Genomic DNA, 21,207 nt, shown 5'->3' on the forward strand with positions numbered 1-21,207 from the left:
CGTCGTTGTTTCATTAAGAAGCCCTCACAATTGCAATCTGTACCAATATTGTCACTGGACAAGTAATTAGATGTCTAGTGGATATTATCTCACCATATCTAACCTCTTCTGCAACACTTCTCACTCTCTGGATCCATGAAGGACTTGAATATTCCCTTCCATATGCCTACCTCTCTTTCTCTCTCTCCCTCTCCCTCCCCGAACCGTAGTGGGCTACCTTTTCTCGAGTATATCCGCCGCCACTACCTCCACTCACTGGCCCACTGGGGGTGCCACAAACTCCAGAGGAGGCACGCTCGACCACTGCATCACATATGGTCAAGCAGCGACACACGTTAAGTGCTTTCCCATACAGACTCTCTTTTCTGATCACATCGTATTTGGACTCCTGTACTCCCTACCTAGTGGGCCTTCTCTTCACACCAGCTTACGCATCTCCTTTCCTCCGAAGTACTGCCCCACCTGTTTCTTACATTTCCACTCTTCTACCAACATTTGATTTCCAGTCATCTGAGAACCTGTACTCTTCCCCCCCGTTGCTTCAACACATGATTTTTAATCTCGTTGCGTCACAAGACCACATATCTAAAGCTGCCGCGAGGTCCACGCCTGGACGCTGGACCGATGCATCCTACAGGCGGAAAAGAAGACTGAGAGAGATGGTCTCATCTTTCAAAGGCAGCCAACAGCTACTAATTTCCTCCAGTACCAGACATCCAGAGACGACATCGTTACCCTGCAGCAGTGTACCCATGCCGAGTCGTGGAAGAAATATATCGACAGCCTGAACCACCAGACCAGCGTTGGCTTCATGTGGGCACCTGATAAACAAAGTCATCAAGAAGAAACCATCGAGTACTCTCCACCACAGCCCAGCCTAATATGCACAGGACTTACTAGATATTTGGTCTGAACAAGCACAGACAACCAATCTTCCCTTCCCCATTCAAGAGGTACTCTCCACCCACAAGAATATCTGCACCCTGCGTCTAATGGCTGCATTATTACGAACTGGTGAAGATGACGACATGCCCATCACTGAGGACGAACTGCGTCGTGCTCTTGTCACAAGCAAAACAACAGCTCCCGGGGATGATGGCATCACCTATCAAGTCCTCCGCCTACTCCTTAAAGTCCCTGGTAATCCCTTGCTGCAATTCTACAACCTTTGCTCTAGCAAGGGATATGCACCTCGAGCCTGGACATCTAGTACCATTGTGCCTATCCCCAAACCTGCCACAGACAATTACAGGCCTATTTCAATCACCTGTTTCTGTAAATTCCTCGAACGTATATTTCTCGCCCGACCCATGTTTCGACTACAGGATAAACTATCACCGCAACTGTATTGTTTCTTACCACAGAGAAGCACACACCACTGCCTGATGGATCTGCATGTCCGCCTCTCCCCTACGAATGTGGTGGCGTTTCATGATCTCAAGAGTGCTTCCGACGTAGCCAACAGGGAGATTATTCTCGACTAGTTCGTAGAATTTGGCGTCCAAGGCAACCTCCTGAGGTGGATCCGTGGCTATCTCTCAAACGAGACTTTACGTGTACTATTCCAGTGAACGTACAGTACCTCCAGGGAATTCGAACTTGGTACTCCACAGGGTGGGGTGTTAAGCCCCTTCCTCTTTAACGTCCTGATGCACCGCCTGTTATCCTTTCTCCCCAACATTCCCGGCACAACTGTCACCTGCTACGTTGACGATATCTGTGTGCACTCCACCTCTTCTGTCGACTTACAGCACCTCCTTAACTTCTACGAGTCGACATCCTCCTGTGGCCTCATCTTTTTTCCAAAACAAAGTCGAGTATTCTATCCTAGAGGCCCCGGAACACTGGCAGTGTTCACTGCAGGACAATGTGTTATCCCGCCCTAAGCACAGTACCTGTATCTGGGAGCGCCAGTACGCATCACTCCATCCATACCTGCTCGACATCGCATCCATCCCATCATCCAAGATAGCCTCCACCGGTTATAACAGCACTTTATCCCATTTAAATGGCTCATCAACAATGCCGCTGGACTACCCATCCCCTTGGCAAGAATCATCTACATCTATGTTGCCTTCATTCGGTCAGTCATAGTCTATCTCTCCCCAGCCCTTGGTCAACTCTCCAAGACCTCCTTGGTGCCTTTAGAAAGATTCTAGAACAGAGTGATGCGGTACATTCTTGGGTGCCCCACCTCTACCAAAGTAGTAAACATGCAGACCGAGCTTCATCTTCCTTCAGTAATTGAAAGAATACATGCTAACATCTCCTCCTTCAGCGTCAAGTGCCTCCACTCACCCCATCTGGCCCCGCACTATTCCCATGTCTTAAGAGCTTCACTTAACCCCGCCACACCCTGCCCTACGCTGCGTCTCGGCGTCCGCACCCTCGTTAATACAGTGTGTTCCACCCTGCAGCGCCTTCACGTCGAAGTCCCTATAGCCTAGGTTGATCACGGACTTCCTCCATGGAGGATTCCACAGCCTCACGTCACCTTCACATCCACTTCATAAATAGACCTACCGCTCATCCAGAAACAATTAGCGCCTGGAACGCATCACTGCAGTGTCCTCCTACGTCCCTGCTGCACACCATCTCTACGTAGACGGGCCCTTACAGCCAGACGGTAGCGCGGGGTGCGCCCTCTACTCACCGGATGTGGAGCCATCTGATGGAGGCTGGGTTGGTCGCATGTTACCCAACTCGTCCATCTCGACGTACTACGAACTACAAGCACTCATGCTGGCTGTTAACCTACTATGTCAGCGGTGACTGAATGGCGTGGTAATGTGTGACTCCCAGTCCGTCCTGCAGGCCATCTCGTCTTCACAACCCATATATTGCCCCCTCATCCATCACATTTTACAACAGCTAGTCATAGCTCAAGCACATTCTCATACCATAAGCTTTCTGTGGATTCCCTCCCACGTTGGAATCGCTGCCAATAAAAAAGGCAGATCTCCTCACCAGAAATGCCTAAAAACTGCCACTGCTCGACGATGCCACACCCTCCCCCTCTGCTACAAGAAGATCATACACTCTACCGCTCTTCTATCTACTCTCCACCGCATGAATGCAGAGCGCGAACAAAGCGTATCAATACATCACTACGACCACTTCCGTCTCTCCCTCCTGAGATATTGCAAGCACGGTCACCTCGTTCGCAGACACAATATTGTGACTGCACGGCTTCACCTGGGTTACAGACCGCTGTGGCAAGTCTCTGAGACTGGAGACGTACCACACTGCTCCACCTGCAAACTATGCGACAGTCCCAACGCCAGCAGTCTCCACCGCTACTGCCTGGAATGTCCCTAAGTAAGAGACCTATTGCCCCAAAGCCAAGACCTAATACATGTGTGTCACTTTCTCTTAACGGACAATAATCTAGACACTGTTCTAATTCGATACCATTACTTTCTGGATGCTAAAGCATACCTCACTTTGATTACCAGTATATTTCTCCTTACAAGATGTAATGGAACTGCCTAGTGTGGCCCTTGTGGTCTTGCAGTCTCCTTCTCTCTTATGCTCTTGTGTTTTTATTATTGCTGTACAGCTTCACTGTACGTAGTAACGTGACCTGTGCGTCACACATACTATGTATAAATAGAAATTACCTACTGTACTACTACTACTCTCTCTCTCTCTATATATATATATATATTTATATATATATATATATATATATTTATATATATATATATATGTATATTTATATATATATATATATATACATATCTACTTATTACTGCTGAACAACGAAAACGGTCTCCACCATCCGGTAAGTGTTATTGTTGTGGGGGATCATGAGCCAACAAGGACAAACCATACTATTTCGCGAGATCTGTTTTAGTGGGAGAAGAAGAATAAGAAAAAAAAAAGTCCTCAGGAAAAAGAAGAGAAGTTGTGCATAAAAAGGGGCTAATATGAGTGAGCGCATTTTAGAAGAGTGGTTGTGTATAAAATGGGGTTATTTCCAGGAGACGCGTTTAAGATTACGTTCTTGACTAGTCTATAACCAACGTAAGTGGGGGAAAGGGTCGAAGATATAGTTATAGAGAAAGGTAGAAATAAGAACGAAAAAATAGTGAGGAGAAAGCTGTGTTAGTCGGCTCGGGTTCCGAATAGCGACTGTAATAACAGCGACTGTCAATAGAGCGACTTCACAACGGCGACTCTTTTAAAACAGCGACTATCACAACAGCGACCACATGATAGCGATTGTATTATAAGAGCGATTGTCATAACAGCGACATCATCGCATCAACTGCATGAAACTGCTCAGTAATAAAAAAAAAATTGAAACCTAAAGGGAATCGAAAACAACATTTTATTTGGACTAGCTATAGATGTCACATGATTTAAAAAGAAAAATGTTAGTCAAGCCAAACAACAGAAAGCCATATAGTCAGTCGGAGGGACCACGGGGGAAGGTCTCGAGCAAGGGTGGGGTGGGGTGGGTAAGGGGTGGGGGAAGAACACCAACCCACGGAGGGAGGAAGGATTGGATTTGCCCCAACGTGCGTCCTTTTTGTTCTGCTGTTTTGTCAGATCCTTGATGGTCCTGCTAGAATGTCCCACTACTTGAATATTACTCGGCTCAAGTGTCCGGGTGAGGATTAGTCTTCTTGTTGGTTCCTTTTGTTGTTGCCGACCTTCCATTATTTTAATTAAGTAATATTCAAGTAGTGGGACATTCTGTGAGCACCAATGTCAGTGTTCTTGATAAAGCTCTAACGAGCGAAACGTTGTACTACCAATATAGGCTTCGACCTCACATGGTGTTTTTCTTCACATTCTTGTCGGCTTTTGCCATTTGTATTCAAGTCTTAACAACCCAAACATTACTATGACCGACGACCGAGCGACCGACCAGTAAATTCACTTCAGTGAACTTATCTCACAAAGTGAACATAAACATGTAAACACGAACAAATAAACATGAGCGATAGAAACATAAGTCTGTGACCTTTTGAGCATATTTCATTCTGAACCTATCTCACAAAGTAAACACAACTGAACACGTAAATACAAACACGAAAACACAAGCAATTGAAACATAAGTCTGCGACCATTCTGACCGGTTGATAGTAAAGTCGCTATTGTTACAGTCGCTGTTATAATGTGGTCGCCATTATGACAGTCGCTGTTTTGAAAGTCGCTCACCTGATTACGTAGCCCTTATGAAGCCGCTATTATGACTGTCGCTGTTTTGACAGTCGCTATCCGGCCCGGATCCCGTGTTAGTCCTGCTGCTACTAACACTTTCAGTAATTCCTCAGTCACTTAAAAATTTCTTCACTTTCTTTTATCCTCTTATAATTGTACGTCACTCATCTGTAGGCCCCATGCCTCTTTCGTAATGTATGTTTTTAGTCAAGTTCCATTATTCAGTACGAAGGTGAATTAAACGTAAATTTTCTTCTTCATTTCTTCCGAATGATATTACACTTCTACAACTTAGTTTAAATACACCAAAAGACTCCCACCTGGGATCCTTGTACACCCACCAAGCCAAGTCTGCTTCGACGTCACTATTTAATTCATCCAATAACGTTGAACGTAACAGATAATTGCCACCCTTTAAGGGCGTGACCTTTCCTCCGTGCACTAATAATTCCTCTCCTCCTTCACCCTTTTCTCCAATCAGAAAGGCTGTTATACTGTCTCGAGCAATACTGCCTACGCAAGCAATCTTAGTCACAAGCTTGAGTGACTTAGTGTTTACATTTCGTCACATTAGCGCCAATATCGTTACCCTAGCTAGTGTTTACAAACTTTAGGCGGTTATCGAGATTATGTAACTCAGCAACCTCCTCTCGGCCATTGTTTTCAAAACATGTAAGTCGTAAAATTAATTCCTCGCCACCTACCCCTCTATCTACCTACTTGTCTACCTCAATCTACCAGCCTCTTACAAGCTGACACGAGAAGATGCAGTCTGAGAGAAATTTAGAAATGTAATTAATTTTAGTAATAAAAACACGCGTGTGTGATTGTGCTTTTGGATGTGTTTCTCGTGAGAAATGTGTGTATATTTCCTATGAGAAGTGAATTGATATCACTTCCTGCGTGTTATAGTGAATATCATATTGGGCAATATTCATGTGATTATACACATTTTCTCATGTATATCGCTTGGGCTAGAGTATGTACGGTGTGCTCAAGGTGTTGTATTTGCTATTAAAGATTCGAAACGACGAAGACCGTTTTGTCTACTTCGAATCAACTTCATAAACATGGTAAGGTTTTCCTTGAGTCAGACTTTTACAAAACACACAAATGCGCGCGCGCGCACACACACACACAAACAACATTTGCTTATATCCGATTCAAACACGTAAGCAAACACAATTAGTATAATTTTTAATGCAAAACACAATTACTGAGGAGCATGTACTCGTCAATAATCATTTCATTTGACTATTTCATCCTCCAATCGTTTGCTCAGAAAGCTTATTATTTTTATACTTCCTCAATATTCTTTTCTACATGTTAAACTGCGAGGTTACTTTCAAGAAAAAAGTCAAGGATTACTATACTCATATGTCTCGGCTATGGACCGAGAAGAGCTTTGATTTTATGTACTACTAGCTTAGTGAGGGGTACCAGACTCCATGAGTAATACCATTGAATTGAATTTTTTTTTTTATTCGGATACAATCATACATACAATAAGTACAATACATACAAGACTCAATATTATACACAGTATATATAATTGTACATCCGAGGATGGCACAGAAAGTCAAAAGACTTATTTCCACTGTGGTCCTCATATTACAATTAGGAAAGGATTATCATAGAAAAGCTAGGTTATACGAAGTGTAAATTAGGATTATAAGAAGTGTAAATTAAACATATAAACTATTTTCTTCAGAGAGAACAGTGTCTAAAAGATAACATTTAACAGATTTTTTAAAACTACTTTTAGATACAATTGATTGAATGTTGGTCGGTAAAGAGTTCCAAGCAATAGCACCAGTGTATTTGAAAGTACTTTTCCCTAACGAACTATAAAACCTAGGTACAATGACAGATGACCTACTAGAACGAGTTCTCAGGGAACGAGCATTTCTGACAAGTGTAAACGTATCTGACAAATAACTGGGACAAGAGTCGTTCACAATTTGGTGAACATGATTAAGCTTTAACTGAGCAACACGTTTCTCAACAGGTAACCAATTTAACAGTTTAAAATGCGTATAATCTAGATGAGTACGTGGATGAATTTTCAAAACGGTCCTGATTAGTTTGTTTTGACATATTTGAAGATTACTCTTAGATTTTTTAGATAGGTTGCTATACCAGGAAGAACAAGCATAGTCAATATGACACTGGACCAGGGCTGAAGCTAGTAACTTCATTGTCTCTACATCTAGGTATTTTTGTATTCTTGCCAAAAAATTTGTTCTGGAGCTGACCCTTTTAATTATTTTTTGTGCCATAACTTCTCCCGACACATTTTGATCAATTTCTGTTCCAAGATATTTGACAACAGACCTAGGTTGAATACTAGTATCATTACATTGGATATTGAAGTTGGGAGCATTTTTGAGTTTTTGATTGGAGCCAAAGAGATCCAAATCTGCGTTCACTCATAACTGTTCTGACCTCCCCTTTTATCCTTCAGAGGTTTAGCTTAGTATTACAATGTTTGATGTTCAAAACTGGTTTCCATTTTTCAAATAAATTTATTATTATAATTATCATTATTATTATTATTATTACTATTATTATTATTATCATTATTATTATCATTATTATTATTATTATCATCATCATTATTATTACTATTATTATTATTATTATTATTATTACTATTATTATTATTATTATTATTATTATTATTATTATTATTATTATTATTATTATTATTATTATTATCATTATTATTATTATCATTATTATCATTATTATTATTATTATTATTATTATTATTATTATTATTATTATTATTATTATTATTATTATTATCATTATTATTATTATTATTATTATTATTATTATTAGGGGGGACGGAGAGGGGGGGTCGCCGATTAAATGAAGCGGCCTTGCTGTGGATGTGTTGTGTCTTGCGACACTGCTTCTGATCCAGGGCGGTGGGCAAGGTGCAGGGATGACCCGTCATCCAGTAGGTGCTTAGATAAGAGGGAGGGTGGGAGGGGTGTGGAGTGTATTTAGGGATGAACTGGGTGGGAGAGTTTTTATGCCTTTCCCTTTTTGGCTACCTCCCTTGTAAGGGGGAAAAAGCCTTGGTATATGTATGTATATTATTATTATTATTATTATTATTATTATTATCATTATTATTATTATTATTATTATTATTATTATTATTATTATTATTATTATTTTCATTATTATTATTATTATTATTATTATTATTGTTCTTATTATTATTTTTATTATTATTATTAATATTATTATTACTACTATCATTATTATTATTATTATTATTATTATTATTATTATTATTATTATTATTATTATTATCATTATTATTATTATTATCATTATTATTATTATTATTATTATTATTATTATTATTATTATTATTATTATTATTATTATTATTATTATTATTATTATTATCATTATTATTATTTTTATTATTATTATCATTATCATCATCATCATTATGCTAAGAAAATGACCGTGATGAGTGAGGAAAATGTAAGAGAAATAAGGAAGGATGAAGTAAAGGCAGTTGTTAAGACGATGAGAGCAGGTAAGGCACCTGGTCTGGATGGATGCCATGCAGAATGTCTAAAAAAAAAAGGAGGTACAGTGATGGTGGACTGGCTGGTGAGGTTTTTTAATGTTTGCTGGAGAGAGGGTAGAGTGCCAGAGGACTGGAGGAGTGCCTGTGTAGTTCCACTTTACAAGGGAAAAGGGGACAAGTGTGAATGTGGTAGTTTCAGAGGGATTAGCTTGTTAAGTGTAGTTGGGAAGGCTTATGGAAGGATCTTGATTGAGAGGATTAGGAGAGGAACAGAAGGAGTAATTGGTGAGGAACAGTGTGGATTTAGGACGGGTAGAGGTTGTGTAGATCAGATCTTTGTGGTAAGACAAATATGTGAGAAAACTATAGGAAAGGGGAAGGATGTTTTTTGGGCTTTTATGGATCTGGAAAAGGCTTACGATAGGGTAGACAGAAAGGCACTGTGGGAGGTCATACAGATATATGGGATAGGAGGAAAGCTTCTAGGAGCTGTCAAGAGTTTTTATGAGAGTAGTAGAGCTTGTGTCAGAATTAGAAATGGAGAGAGTGAGTGGTTCGAGGTAAAGGTGGGACTTCGTCAAGGATGCGTTATGTCGCCCTGGCTGTTCAACTTATACATGGATGGGGTAGTGCGAGAGGTAAATGCAAGGGTAGTGGGCCAGGGATTGGAGATGGTTAAAGATAGTGGAGAAAAGTGGGATGTGAGCCAGCTGTTGTTTGCGGACGACACTGTGCTTGTATCAGGATCAGAGGAGGGATTGAGAAAGTTGGTGACAGAGTTTGGGAGAGTATGTGATAGAAGAAAGCTAAAGATAAATGTGGGTAAAAGTAAGGTGATGAGATGTACAAGGGGTGAAAGTGGCAGTAAACTGGAAGTGAGCATTAAGGGAGAGCGACTGGAGGAAGTGGATAGTTTTAGATACTTGGGTGTAAATGTGGCAGGAAAAGGAGGAGTGAAGGTGGAGGTAGAATTTAGATTGAGAGAAGCGAGTAAATGCCCTGGTGAATTGAAGACTGTAATGAGGAATAGACACTTGGGAATGGATGCTAAGAGGAGACTGTATGAAGGAGTGATTGTGCCAACAGCACTGTATGGGGCAGAAACATGGAACATAAGAGAGGAAGAGAGAAGGAGTTTGAATGTGTTTGAGATGAGGTGTCTGAGAAGTATGATGGGGGTTACTAGGCTAGATAGAGTGAGAAATGAGGAGGTGAGGAGGAGAACGGGGATGGAAAGGGAGTTGGGAGATAGGGTTGATGAAAGAATATTAGGATGGTTTGGACACATGGAAAGAATGAGTGAAGAAAGACTAGTAAAAGAGGTGTGGAAGGCAGATGTGGAGGAAGTGAACATGAGGGGACGTCCTAGGATGAGGTGGATGGATGGGGTGAAGGGGGCTTTGGGGGAAGAGGGGAATGTCTGTTGAGGAAGGACGGGAGAGGACAGAAGACAGGGATGAATGGAGAATGGTTGTATATGGATGATGTTGTGATGTATGAGGTGGAATGAGCGGGGGGATGGGGGGTGAGGTAGTATGTGTGAGCAAAATTTGACGCAGCCCGAAGGGATTTCTCCCCGTCTTCTCCCTTTATGCATAGGGGGACTGAGAGGGGGGGTCGTCGATTTAATGACGTGGCCTTGCTGTGGATGTGCTGTGTCTTGCGACACTGCTTCTGACCCAGGGCAGTGGACAATGTGCAGGGATGACCCGTCATCCAGGAGGTGCACAGATAAGAGGGAGGGTGGAGGGGTGTGGAGTGTATTCAGGGATGGAATAGGTGGGAATGATTTGATGCCTTTTCCTTTTTGGCTACCTCCCTTGTAAGGGAGAAAAAGCCTTGGTATATGTATGTATGTATTATCATTATTATTATTATTATTATTATTATTATTTTATTATTATTATTATTATTATTATTATTATTATTATTATTATTATTATTATTATTATTATTATTATTATTATTATCATTATTATTATTATTATTATTATTATTATTATTATTATTATTACTATTATTATCATCATCATCATCATCATCATCATCATCATCATCATCATCACCACCACCACCACCACCATCATCATCATCATCATCATCATCATCATCATCAATCATCATCATCATCATCATCATCATCATCATCATCATCATCATCATCATCATCATCATCATCATCATCATCATCATCATCATCATCAATCATCATCATCATCATCATCATCATCATCATCATCATCATCATCATCATCATCATCATCATCATCTCCACATTCTTTCACCCAATCCGCTCACCACCCTTTTCCTCTATTGCACGGCTCTATCCAAAGTTGCCTCATTTCGATTATCCTAATTATTTTTCTTTTCTTTTTTCTATTTTACTCTACTCGCCATCTTAACAAAACAATATCTTCCTTTGTTCCATTAATCTCGATTTGCTGTTTTTTACGGAAGTTTTCGAAATGTAAATTACTTGTACAAGGCCCAATCTTAAAATTACCCACTTAATGTTTGCGTTCTCGCCAAATGGCTTGTAAAGTTAATTTTCTTTCTCCCCCAAAGAAGGCCAAGATATAATTTTTCTTATGTTTACCTAATTGTAGTGTACAAGAAAGGAGCAACACTAGTGAGGTTCCGTTTCCTACTCTCCAACTTACCATATAGTTTCAAATTCGTGTGTGGTTCCAATTTGATCTATATTATTATCATATTTATAACTATATCACTGTTATATCATTTCATGTATTGTTCCAGCATGGGATATATCACCTTCTATGCTATTCCAATATTAATGTATCTGTATGGAAAACTGTATTTCTTCATACATTTTTAGAAATATAGACTATCTTAATTTGCTCTCATGACCTCTTAAAGCAGGGGTCGTGCAACCTTTTTTCCCAAAGGGCCACTAGTCACTACTCTCTTGGTATGGAGGGCCACATAACCTTACTATTTCATGTTATTTACTACGATCGAAGACATATTATGTGAGATTATACTGATGAAGATAGATAATTAGTTTGTTACTGATTTTATTTGAATTGGGATCACAAAAATAAGAATTGTCCGAAACAAATGTATTTTCCTTACTATAAATGAGCAAATGAAAGGCTACCGTACCTTATTATTATAATGTACAAACATAAATAATTACTTTATATTGGTTAACTGTGATCATTATCATAAGAATGATCAAACACAGACATTTTCCTGACCATTAATTAGCAAATGAAGGGCTGCTACCCTCTCGCTGAGGGCCACATTATAGCTTATTTATTTTTAGGAGAAAGGGCCGCAGGTTGCACAGGGCTGTCTTAGGCCCCGTCCACACGGAGCATTTTGATGCGCGATGTATTGAAGCGATGAGTTGAAAAACGTGACTTTCAATTCGTCGCAGCATCATGAAAGCAGTCATGGGAAGTACCGATTTCGAATTGCTGCGCAGTGTGTCAATGACAGTTGAAGAGAGAGTACGCACGCGCTGTGCTTCGCTCTTCTAGTTTCATACAATGGCACAAGCAACTTCCGCAAAGCCGTTCGAGTGGACGAAGACTATTATATTACATTTCATTAAGCTACTAAAGCAGTACCCAGTCATTTGGAATATCAAGTGCAAAGAATATAAGATGAGAAATATAAAAAGTACAAGCATCGAAAGCTGACTTATATTCTTTAACAAAATGTAATGTGCGGAATGAAGACATTACCAAAAAACTTCATACACTGAAAACACAGTTTCACAGGGAAATGACTGTCATCAATGCATCAAAGAAGTCTGGTGCTGGCACGAAAAATATATACATATGATAGACATTTAAGGGTTTAACTAACTGTTTGTCATCAAAATTAGATAAATCGTAATATTCTCTATCACAGTCGACACAGTTGATTTAAACTATTTCAAATGAACCAAATTCCTCACATTGGATTATTATTTATGAAACAATAATGAATAAAAGAGGTAACGTGTGCGGGGTTATAGAATTCACCGCCTTAATAGCATGAACAGAACGCGTGGGCAATACGCACTTATCGGTCCGGCCACCTTTGGTAAATATTTACTTTACACCTACTTCCTATCCTAACCAAACCCATTAAGATTTACTTCATCTTTGGAAGAGAGATCTTTATCGTTGGGAGAGAGCCCTCTCGGTCACAATCCCTTTCACACAAACGCTTATTTTCCTATAGCCTATTACCAAACATATTCTTCGACCACCATGTTCAATCTACCCGTGCGTATGTAGTAGTATGTTTTACACTCCTCCCCATTTTCACTTCCTGTTAGGGTTCGGTCTTCGACTCAGACTCATTCTATTAAATAACTTATACATACATACATATATATATAAATATAAATATATATATATATATATATATATACATATATATATATATATATACCAAAGGCTTTTCCCTTTACAAGGGAGGTAGCCAAAAACTAAAGGCATAAAAACCACTCCCATTCATTCCATCCCCACATACTCCACTCCCATCCACCCCCCTCCTTCCCTCTTATCTTGGCTCCTCCTGGATGACGGGTCATCCCTGCATCTCGCACACTGCCCTGGGTCAGAAGCAGTGTCGCAAGACACAGCACATCCACAGCAAGGCCGCTTCATTAAATGGCGACCCACCCTTCTCCGTCCTCTCTTATAAATTATACTATATACTGAATAATAATTCCATATTTTTCATTAATTTCCGATATATACAAGGGTTTTTCATTTAAACACTGACACATACCTGTTAAGGATGGGTCCTCGACTCAGACTGCCCATGCTCGCACGTAAACCACAGCATGGTTAACCCATTCAACTCCGATGACAAGATGTCTTGTCATTTGGTCAAATAAAACAAAAAATCATAATAAAACAACAAAATGTTTGATGATCAAACAGCACCAGAAAAATATGACGTCATCAGTCCTCCTCGAGGAGGACTGATGACGTCATATTTTTCTGGTGCTGTTTGATCATCAAACATTTTGTTGTTTTATTATGATTTTTTGTTTTATTTGACCAAATGACAAGACATCTTGTCATCGGAGTTGAATGGGTTAACAAACGTGTTCGCATCTCTGGACAAAAATCCCGATTACCACTTCGTAATACAAGTCAAAGCTCCGTTACCTAGTTTCATGATGAAACAGCTATGTGTTAAAAATTCCTTAAAAAAAAAAGAAAAAAAAATAATTTAAAGGAATCCTGAACTGCAGGGAGAAGGTTGTTCTCCTTCACCTAAATTTAAGGTTCCTAGTCTATGCTTACATACGAATACGTCCTCATGACGTCATGGAGGAGTGGAGTGAGAACTGTAATTTCCACAATGTTTATTCGTGATCTCGTGTATAGAATCTTTGAGAAAAAATAAATAAACGAAAAATAATCTAAGCATAAATAAAAAAGAATAAATAAATAAACAATGTCTCTAAATTGCCTCGGTCACGGTGGTGTTTTGATAACACCCCGTAAGGGTATCTTATGATGTACCGGGATGATGCAAGTAAGACATATTGTGAATTGTCTGGATCCAGTGTTTCAAGGAATTACTTTTCTTTTCTTGTTAATGAGTAAAGGTATAAATGTGATTACTAAGAAATGCAGCCTAGTCATATAATTGATTCGACGCCGAGCAGCTGAAAAATCAAAACCAAAGGATACAAGGTACAAGACTCTCCAGAGTTCAATGCTAACAGAACACTCATTATCACACAACCAGATACACGTCACCAACACTCTACAGAAAGAAACTGAAAGACTCAACATCATCATAGTTAGGCTGGTTAAAGGCAAACTCTGGAGGAGAGAGAGTTTCTTTATTTAATAATGAATTGTTGGGCGCCAGGGGGAGGAGCGAGACGACGAGGGAGGTAACGACTGTAGTTCAAGCCGTGTCCCCGGGCGATCTGTCCCTTCAGCGTTGCTACATCCTTTAGAGTATATACACGGGCAGGTCATGACCCGTGCTCCTAATTGGCGTGAGGTCAAAATGTTGTGTAGAGAAGTCGAAGGTAAAAAAGTTTGACGCCGGTGACTCATGAAAACAGGGTATGCGATCCTTAATGGTCCAGTTGTGCATATCACGTGGTTGGCCGGGGTGCGGTTAGTCATCGCCAACCGATGCTGGCACTGCACGCGTTTTTCTCATGGAGGTTTTTGTGATCTAACGTGGCAGACCCCCGACACTGGTTAGTCACGGTAGGGCAGCATGTGTCAATCAGCTGGCCCCACATGCCAGTCCCTTGGGAGGTCCCAGAAGTCAAATGTCGCGGGGACGGGCCAGGACACGCCCTACAAACACCAAAATCACCGAAGCCATCAAATTCCCCACACAGGCACAACATTGAAAATCAAATTTAGTCCAATTTAAACAACACAAATGGTGAAAGACTGCCTCCCAAAGAGACTTAAAGTGTTCTCCCAACCATTCTCCACACATGCACTCCAGCAACAGACTTACGCATACATCCCGCAATGCAATATTTTTTCATTCCCTAGACCACGTCCGTAAACACCACACACACTTATACAATATGCTCCAACTACGTATGAAGAGACCACAGATGGGACAAATGCAGTTGTGAAATACCGAAGTGCCTCCTATACCAGGGGAACCACCCAGCCGTTGCTACACGTTGTCCCAAACGAAAGGAAAATGTCAAAGAAAAACAGTAGGAGGCACAAACACAACAAGCACACAGCAACACAGCCACATACGCCAACGTAACAAAACAACCTCTTCCTCCTCCTCCTCCTCCTCCTCCTCCTCCTCCTTCTACTCCTATCCTCCTCCTCCTCCTCACTACTATAACACATCACATTAATAAACACAGCAATAACACTAGCAACACAGCCAAACCAGGCACCCCCCAAACCACACTCGACAGTATGTACACAGCCAACGGCCTCCCAAGATCCCACACGCAGCCATAAACACACAACTAATAAACGAATCCCTACAAAACCAAACACAAATATCCAACTCCGAACCCACCCCTCCACGGAAAGAAGGCCCTACCCAACTAAGAAACCTGGGACTATAAATTGTTACAAGAGAAACAGAACACATACCACAAAATTCCTCACACAAAACATTGAAAATGCTAATCAACACAAAACCAAAATAGTATACACTGGACCACAAAAAGAAAAAGAAATCATAGAAATGATCCACAAGGACCAACTAAACTTAGCAACATACCCTATAACACGACTCAGTGACACCAAATGAAATTCACTTAAACAAGGACACTTCGATCTACACAACAAAAAGAAACCACAATATCAACCACACTGGACAACAATCGCAGAATAAAACAACAGCCACACAAACACAAAAAAAAAAAACACATGGAACAATCACATATAACAGCATAATACAATGGACATTCAACAGAAGAAATGAATTATGCAACCTTTGCAACACATCAACACCAGTCATCATACTCCTAAACTCAATAGGTATACCAGACAGACTCAAAATGCACAGCTACACATTACACAGACGAAGCGACATCAACCAATTACACGCACACAATATAACACACCAAATACTCGACGACTTTCAAGACGAACTACTAGCAATACAAATAGACCCAAACCAAGAACCCATAACCATTACAACACTTTACTTACGCCAAACTCCAACACTACGACACAATAGCTCAAACACGACAGGAGGACAAATCTCACAACTAATACAACGAGGACATTTAACACATCTAGGACCAGATTTCCTTACACACATTACACCATACGGAACACGGCACCACCGCCTAAACTACATTATTACAGCAGGACCACTAACCACTTCAGATCACATTCCAATACCCTGAATTCAGACGAGCCACAAAACCCATTATGATACTCGCACCAATAAAATACTCATATCACACAGCAGACTGGACAGAATTCAAAAACAAACTCCAAGCAGAAAGAAAAAATGCGACTGATAAAGACAGAGAAATGCACGAAACAAAGAATACATTGACAACAAACTCAACACATGGTACACCATAATTCAAAACGCAATGGACAAACACATACCCAAAACGAGATACAAAACCCTTTCACATCTAAGACAGTCAGGCACACTTGATTAAACTATTAGTGCTAATACGAACAGCTAAGAACACAAGCACACAATACAGGCACATGGACACCACAAGTAAGACAAACACTAAAAGACGTACAAACACGACTGTTATATTTCTGTACAGTCTGTGTTGTGGTATACACGCTTTTGAGGGAGTACATGGGTACCTTTGTTCAATTACAAGGATTTGTCGTCTTGGGAAGGAAAACATTTTGTCTGCTTTCCTAAATACATTTATTTGCTTTTCTTTTTCTGGTATTTTTCTTTTATTTATTTTAAAGGTTAGCTGATTAGTAAGCCATGTATTGTTCTCATTGTTACCTTGCAGTCATCGTTCGGTGATTGGGTTTGTAAAGGTAATTAATTAGAAAACTGCTAAGTTCGTTAGATTTTATTTAGCGGGTATGACGCCAATCAAGGTTGTTAATCTTATCTAATTTTATTCTAACTATCTTATCTAATTTTTTTTCGTTCTTCGTACAGCGCTGCATCACATGGTAGTTAGTGCCGCAAACAGACAAGAGGCCTGAATGGAGGAGCAGCACCATGTGTTGTTGCAGTAACAATACGATTTTCAGTAATAAGAAATAAAGGTAAAACTGTTTCCACACGCATTTTTGTTTTGGCTCCCACCTGTTACTACCTCTTTCTAGAGACTCCTAGTTTGATTTTATATTTCGGTGTAAAGTTGATGAAGGCAATGGGAAGGAACTGGCCAAACTACCAGGAGCATTTTAGTCTATGTTGTCTCCCCTGGTTAATATATATATATATATATATGTATATATATATATATATATATATATATATATATATATATATATATATATATATATATATGTATGTATACACACAGTTTACACATATATCTGGGTATATTAGCGTAGCTCCTTTCCTTACGCCCTTCTGATTCCTTCCTTCTTCCGCTTCGTTGCCCTCCTTGGTCTTCTCTTTATGCCCTGGAGAATCCGGGCGCAGACCGAAGAGCGTGGATGATATCGAGGAGTCTTTCTGGATAGCGTTTCGACATTTGCTTCATGGCATCCTGGATCAGTCGCTCCTTCTCGGGCGTGCACAGTGGGGGCGTGCACCGTCCCCCGTCCATCGACACAAGAATGATGCCCTCTGTCAAAATATAGACAACATGCGAGTCAGATGTTAGTGATTATGTAACTGTGTGCTCTCGAGTATGCATACTCGAAGATGGATGTAAACTGGGTGTGGCCGTGATGAAGTTCACACCCACACAATTCACAAAACTCGTTTCAACTCCTTTCCCCATCTTGACACTTCGTGAGAGGGTCTCGCGAAGACAAACGTACCTGTGTGTGATTATTTATCTCTGGATGTGTCCACAAATAGAGTAAAGAAAAATAATGACTACAAGGAGACAAAGAAAAGGCAAATAGAAGGGAAATGAAAAGAGATGAAACATAAATAAAGGAATAAGCGGGAGACAATAGAAGGAAGTTAGGAGGATCATAAGTACAAAAAATACTAAATCGAAATGAGAAACACACACACACACACACACACACACACACACACAAACAAACAAACACGCACGCACGCACACACACACACACACACACACACACACACACACACACACGCACGCACGCACACACACACACGCACACACGTACACGCACACACACACACGCACACACACAAGCACACACACAAGCACACACACACACACACACACACACACACACACACATGAAGAGACAGCTGGCTACAAACTGCACTTTCAGGAACACATGCTCACAGGCAAGTTCATCCTTGTAGAGGAGTGGTACCAATGATCATTTTAGTTATATATTTTTCGATAGAAAAATGGAGATGGGATGAAATGGGTATGATACTATTTCTATAAAATCTATCTAAGTAAGTACGCCCGCTCGGACGCGAGTTCAGTTTTGTTCCCAACTTACAAACAAAACTTACGAACAAACCTAATTTCGACTCGGGAAATCTTTTGTAAGATTTGTTTACTTTCTGCCTTTATCGTGAAATTGGCAACACTGCTGAAAAACGGAGCAACCGTCATTTCCGATACCACAGCGTTCTTCTCTTCGGTGTTTTGGTAATGGTTCGACGTCCGTCCAGACTGCTGCCAATCATGCAAATTATACTCAACGTGTGTAATGACTTTACTTTGTGATAGTGGCTGGCGATAAAGACCCTGTAACACAGGGATTCCGCACCAAAACCGAATCCTTACCGCACAAAAATGGCTTGATCGTGGAGAGATCGGGCAGAAATGGGGTAAAATTTTGTTTTAGTCGGGGAGCTTTAACGAATAAATAGCGTATGTTTAACTAACAGTTTCCGTATGCATCAATACTGTTCCGATAATTAACACTTCCCGTATATCCCCGACCACGTCAAATTTGGCCCAATTGCCCGAACGTTTCACGAATTAAACTACCAAAGCACGTATGCTCCCCGTGATAAACGTGAAGCGGTAGTGTATTTTTCGTGATTTAGTAGTGTTCTTAACGGGATTGTGCGGTATTTATGCGTCAAATACGGAAATCAAACGCGGAATGAACGGCGTAGAAGTGAAACAGGCGGTTTACAATAGCGATACGGAAGTTAAACGTTCGTTGAATAGTCGGCGGTAGTCGGGAAACGATCGTAAAATTACCCATTTCTCCATCAACTCCACGATTAAAACGAACACTTCCCGACCAATTCCGTATGCTCTCCGTCAATTCTCCGTACGATTACCGCATGGTACGCGTCAGATACGCGAACATTTGGTCGTGCTAAATTTTTTAACCGTTCATAGATCACTCCGCGTCCAAAATTCCTCGGCCGCACGCTCCACGAACTCCCCGACCGAAAAACGATTACTTTACTATTGCTTCGCGTACAATTCACGAATATAAAATATTTGTGCGGTAAGCATTCGGTTTTCATGCGGAATCCCTGTGTGACAGGGGTTTAAGAGTGAAAGTTTTGGTGAAACTAGTACACATTAAGGTTACGTAAAAAAAATCGACGATATATACTGTACATTTACCTTTCCTTTTTCCAATCTCTACTGATATATACTGTACATTTAGCTTTTCTTTTCCAATCTCTACTGTATCACTTCCTCTACTTTGTGTTGAAGTAATAAAAGCCTCGCAAGAATGTTTCACAGTCAATTTTATGTGACCATATATGAAGATGTTACTCAAATAAGAATAGAGACTTACAGTAGCACAACTCACCTCGAAGAGGCTTGTGTTCCTCATTGCACTGATTCTCAGTAAAGCATCTCACCAGCTCATCAATCTTTGCCGGATTGTTCATCACCTCCTGTATTTTCTCCGCCGTGAGGTTTTTAAATTTCTCCTTTAAAGCATTGGCTGGACTCTGCCTCATTGGAGAAGCTCTGGAAAGCATCGCATTCAGGGCCAGCAAGACCCAGAAGGAAATGACGACTGCCCTCATTCTGTTACGTTGTGTTATGCTTCTCTGAAAGCAGATGGATAGGAATAGTTAGTGCGGGTATTTGTAGTAGTCCCTACCCGACTCAACGCGACGGAAGCACCCGTGGTCTGTAATGCAAAAGAACAAAAATAGTATCGAGGTTCATTCGATCTCGGTATGTTCGAAATGAGGCATGTTTTAGCAAATGTGCTCTTCCTAGCAACTCAGTCTGAGCAATTACTCCATCGATCAGGCAAATTAACAACCTTCTCTTACAAGCTCTATGCTTCGTTATGAAAGCTTCCGATATAAATGGAGCAGTCGCTTAACAATCAAGACAGTCTTGGGCAATAAACCCCAAAACAAAAATAAATATTTCTACGCTGTGTTTGCATACCCCGATAGCAGTCCAAAGAGCATATTTACACCTCCAGACACTTAAGTGAACGTAAACAACACACATGGGATGAACGAGATACCAATTTTTCGTTTTTATCTCACCCCCAACGTGAAACAACTGCTAAACGGACCCAAATAAAATAAAGAAGTAGATATAGATACAAAGGGAACATTTACAGTGACCAGAGACTGATAACATAAGAAGGTACAGAGATGTAGTGACATCTGCTTGATACTTCAGCCGGGGCTAAATTTCCATACGATTATATTATTATCGATCAACAATCAAAACATTGTTGACAGTTTCATTGCTGACAATCAAGACTTCTGTAAGTTCAGTATATAAAATCTTCCTAAAATATTTTTAGCCCCAGCTTAACATGTTCATTATTATCTAAAAACACTTGAGTGTTACGTAATATTTATTCTAGAATGACGGCACATTGATCGAAGTCCCACGAAATTTCGACAAGATGGTCGATGAATCCCAACTTCTCTTTTCATAGTCCTGCGGTCGAAGAGAATTCATAGACCTACTTGAGGTTAAGAACAAT

The 21,207-nt window shown here is 40.3% G+C and overlaps 1 protein-coding gene across 2 annotated transcripts in view; it reads right to left on the reverse strand.

The window, feature by feature from the left end:
* Positions 1-17,210: 17,210 nt before the first annotated feature.
* Positions 17,211-21,207, reverse strand: part of LOC143038246 (uncharacterized) — a 5,519-nt gene continuing 1,522 nt past the window's right edge. For both annotated transcript variants that reach the window (XM_076207261.1, XM_076207259.1), the window contains exons 2-3: positions 20,053-20,299; positions 17,211-17,953 (exon numbers count right to left, since the gene is read on the reverse strand). In XM_076207261.1, coding sequence (XP_076063376.1) covers positions 17,781-17,953; positions 20,053-20,275 — 396 coding nt within the window. In that variant the 5' untranslated portion in view covers positions 20,276-20,299 and the 3' untranslated portion in view covers positions 17,211-17,780. The remainder of the gene's footprint in view (positions 17,954-20,052; positions 20,300-21,207) is intronic.

Source organism: Oratosquilla oratoria, chromosome 24, assembly GCF_046742065.1.
Source record: "Oratosquilla oratoria isolate Oo_2021 chromosome 24, ASM4674206v1, whole genome shotgun sequence".
Taxonomy (NCBI): domain Eukaryota; kingdom Metazoa; phylum Arthropoda; class Malacostraca; order Stomatopoda; family Squillidae; genus Oratosquilla; species Oratosquilla oratoria.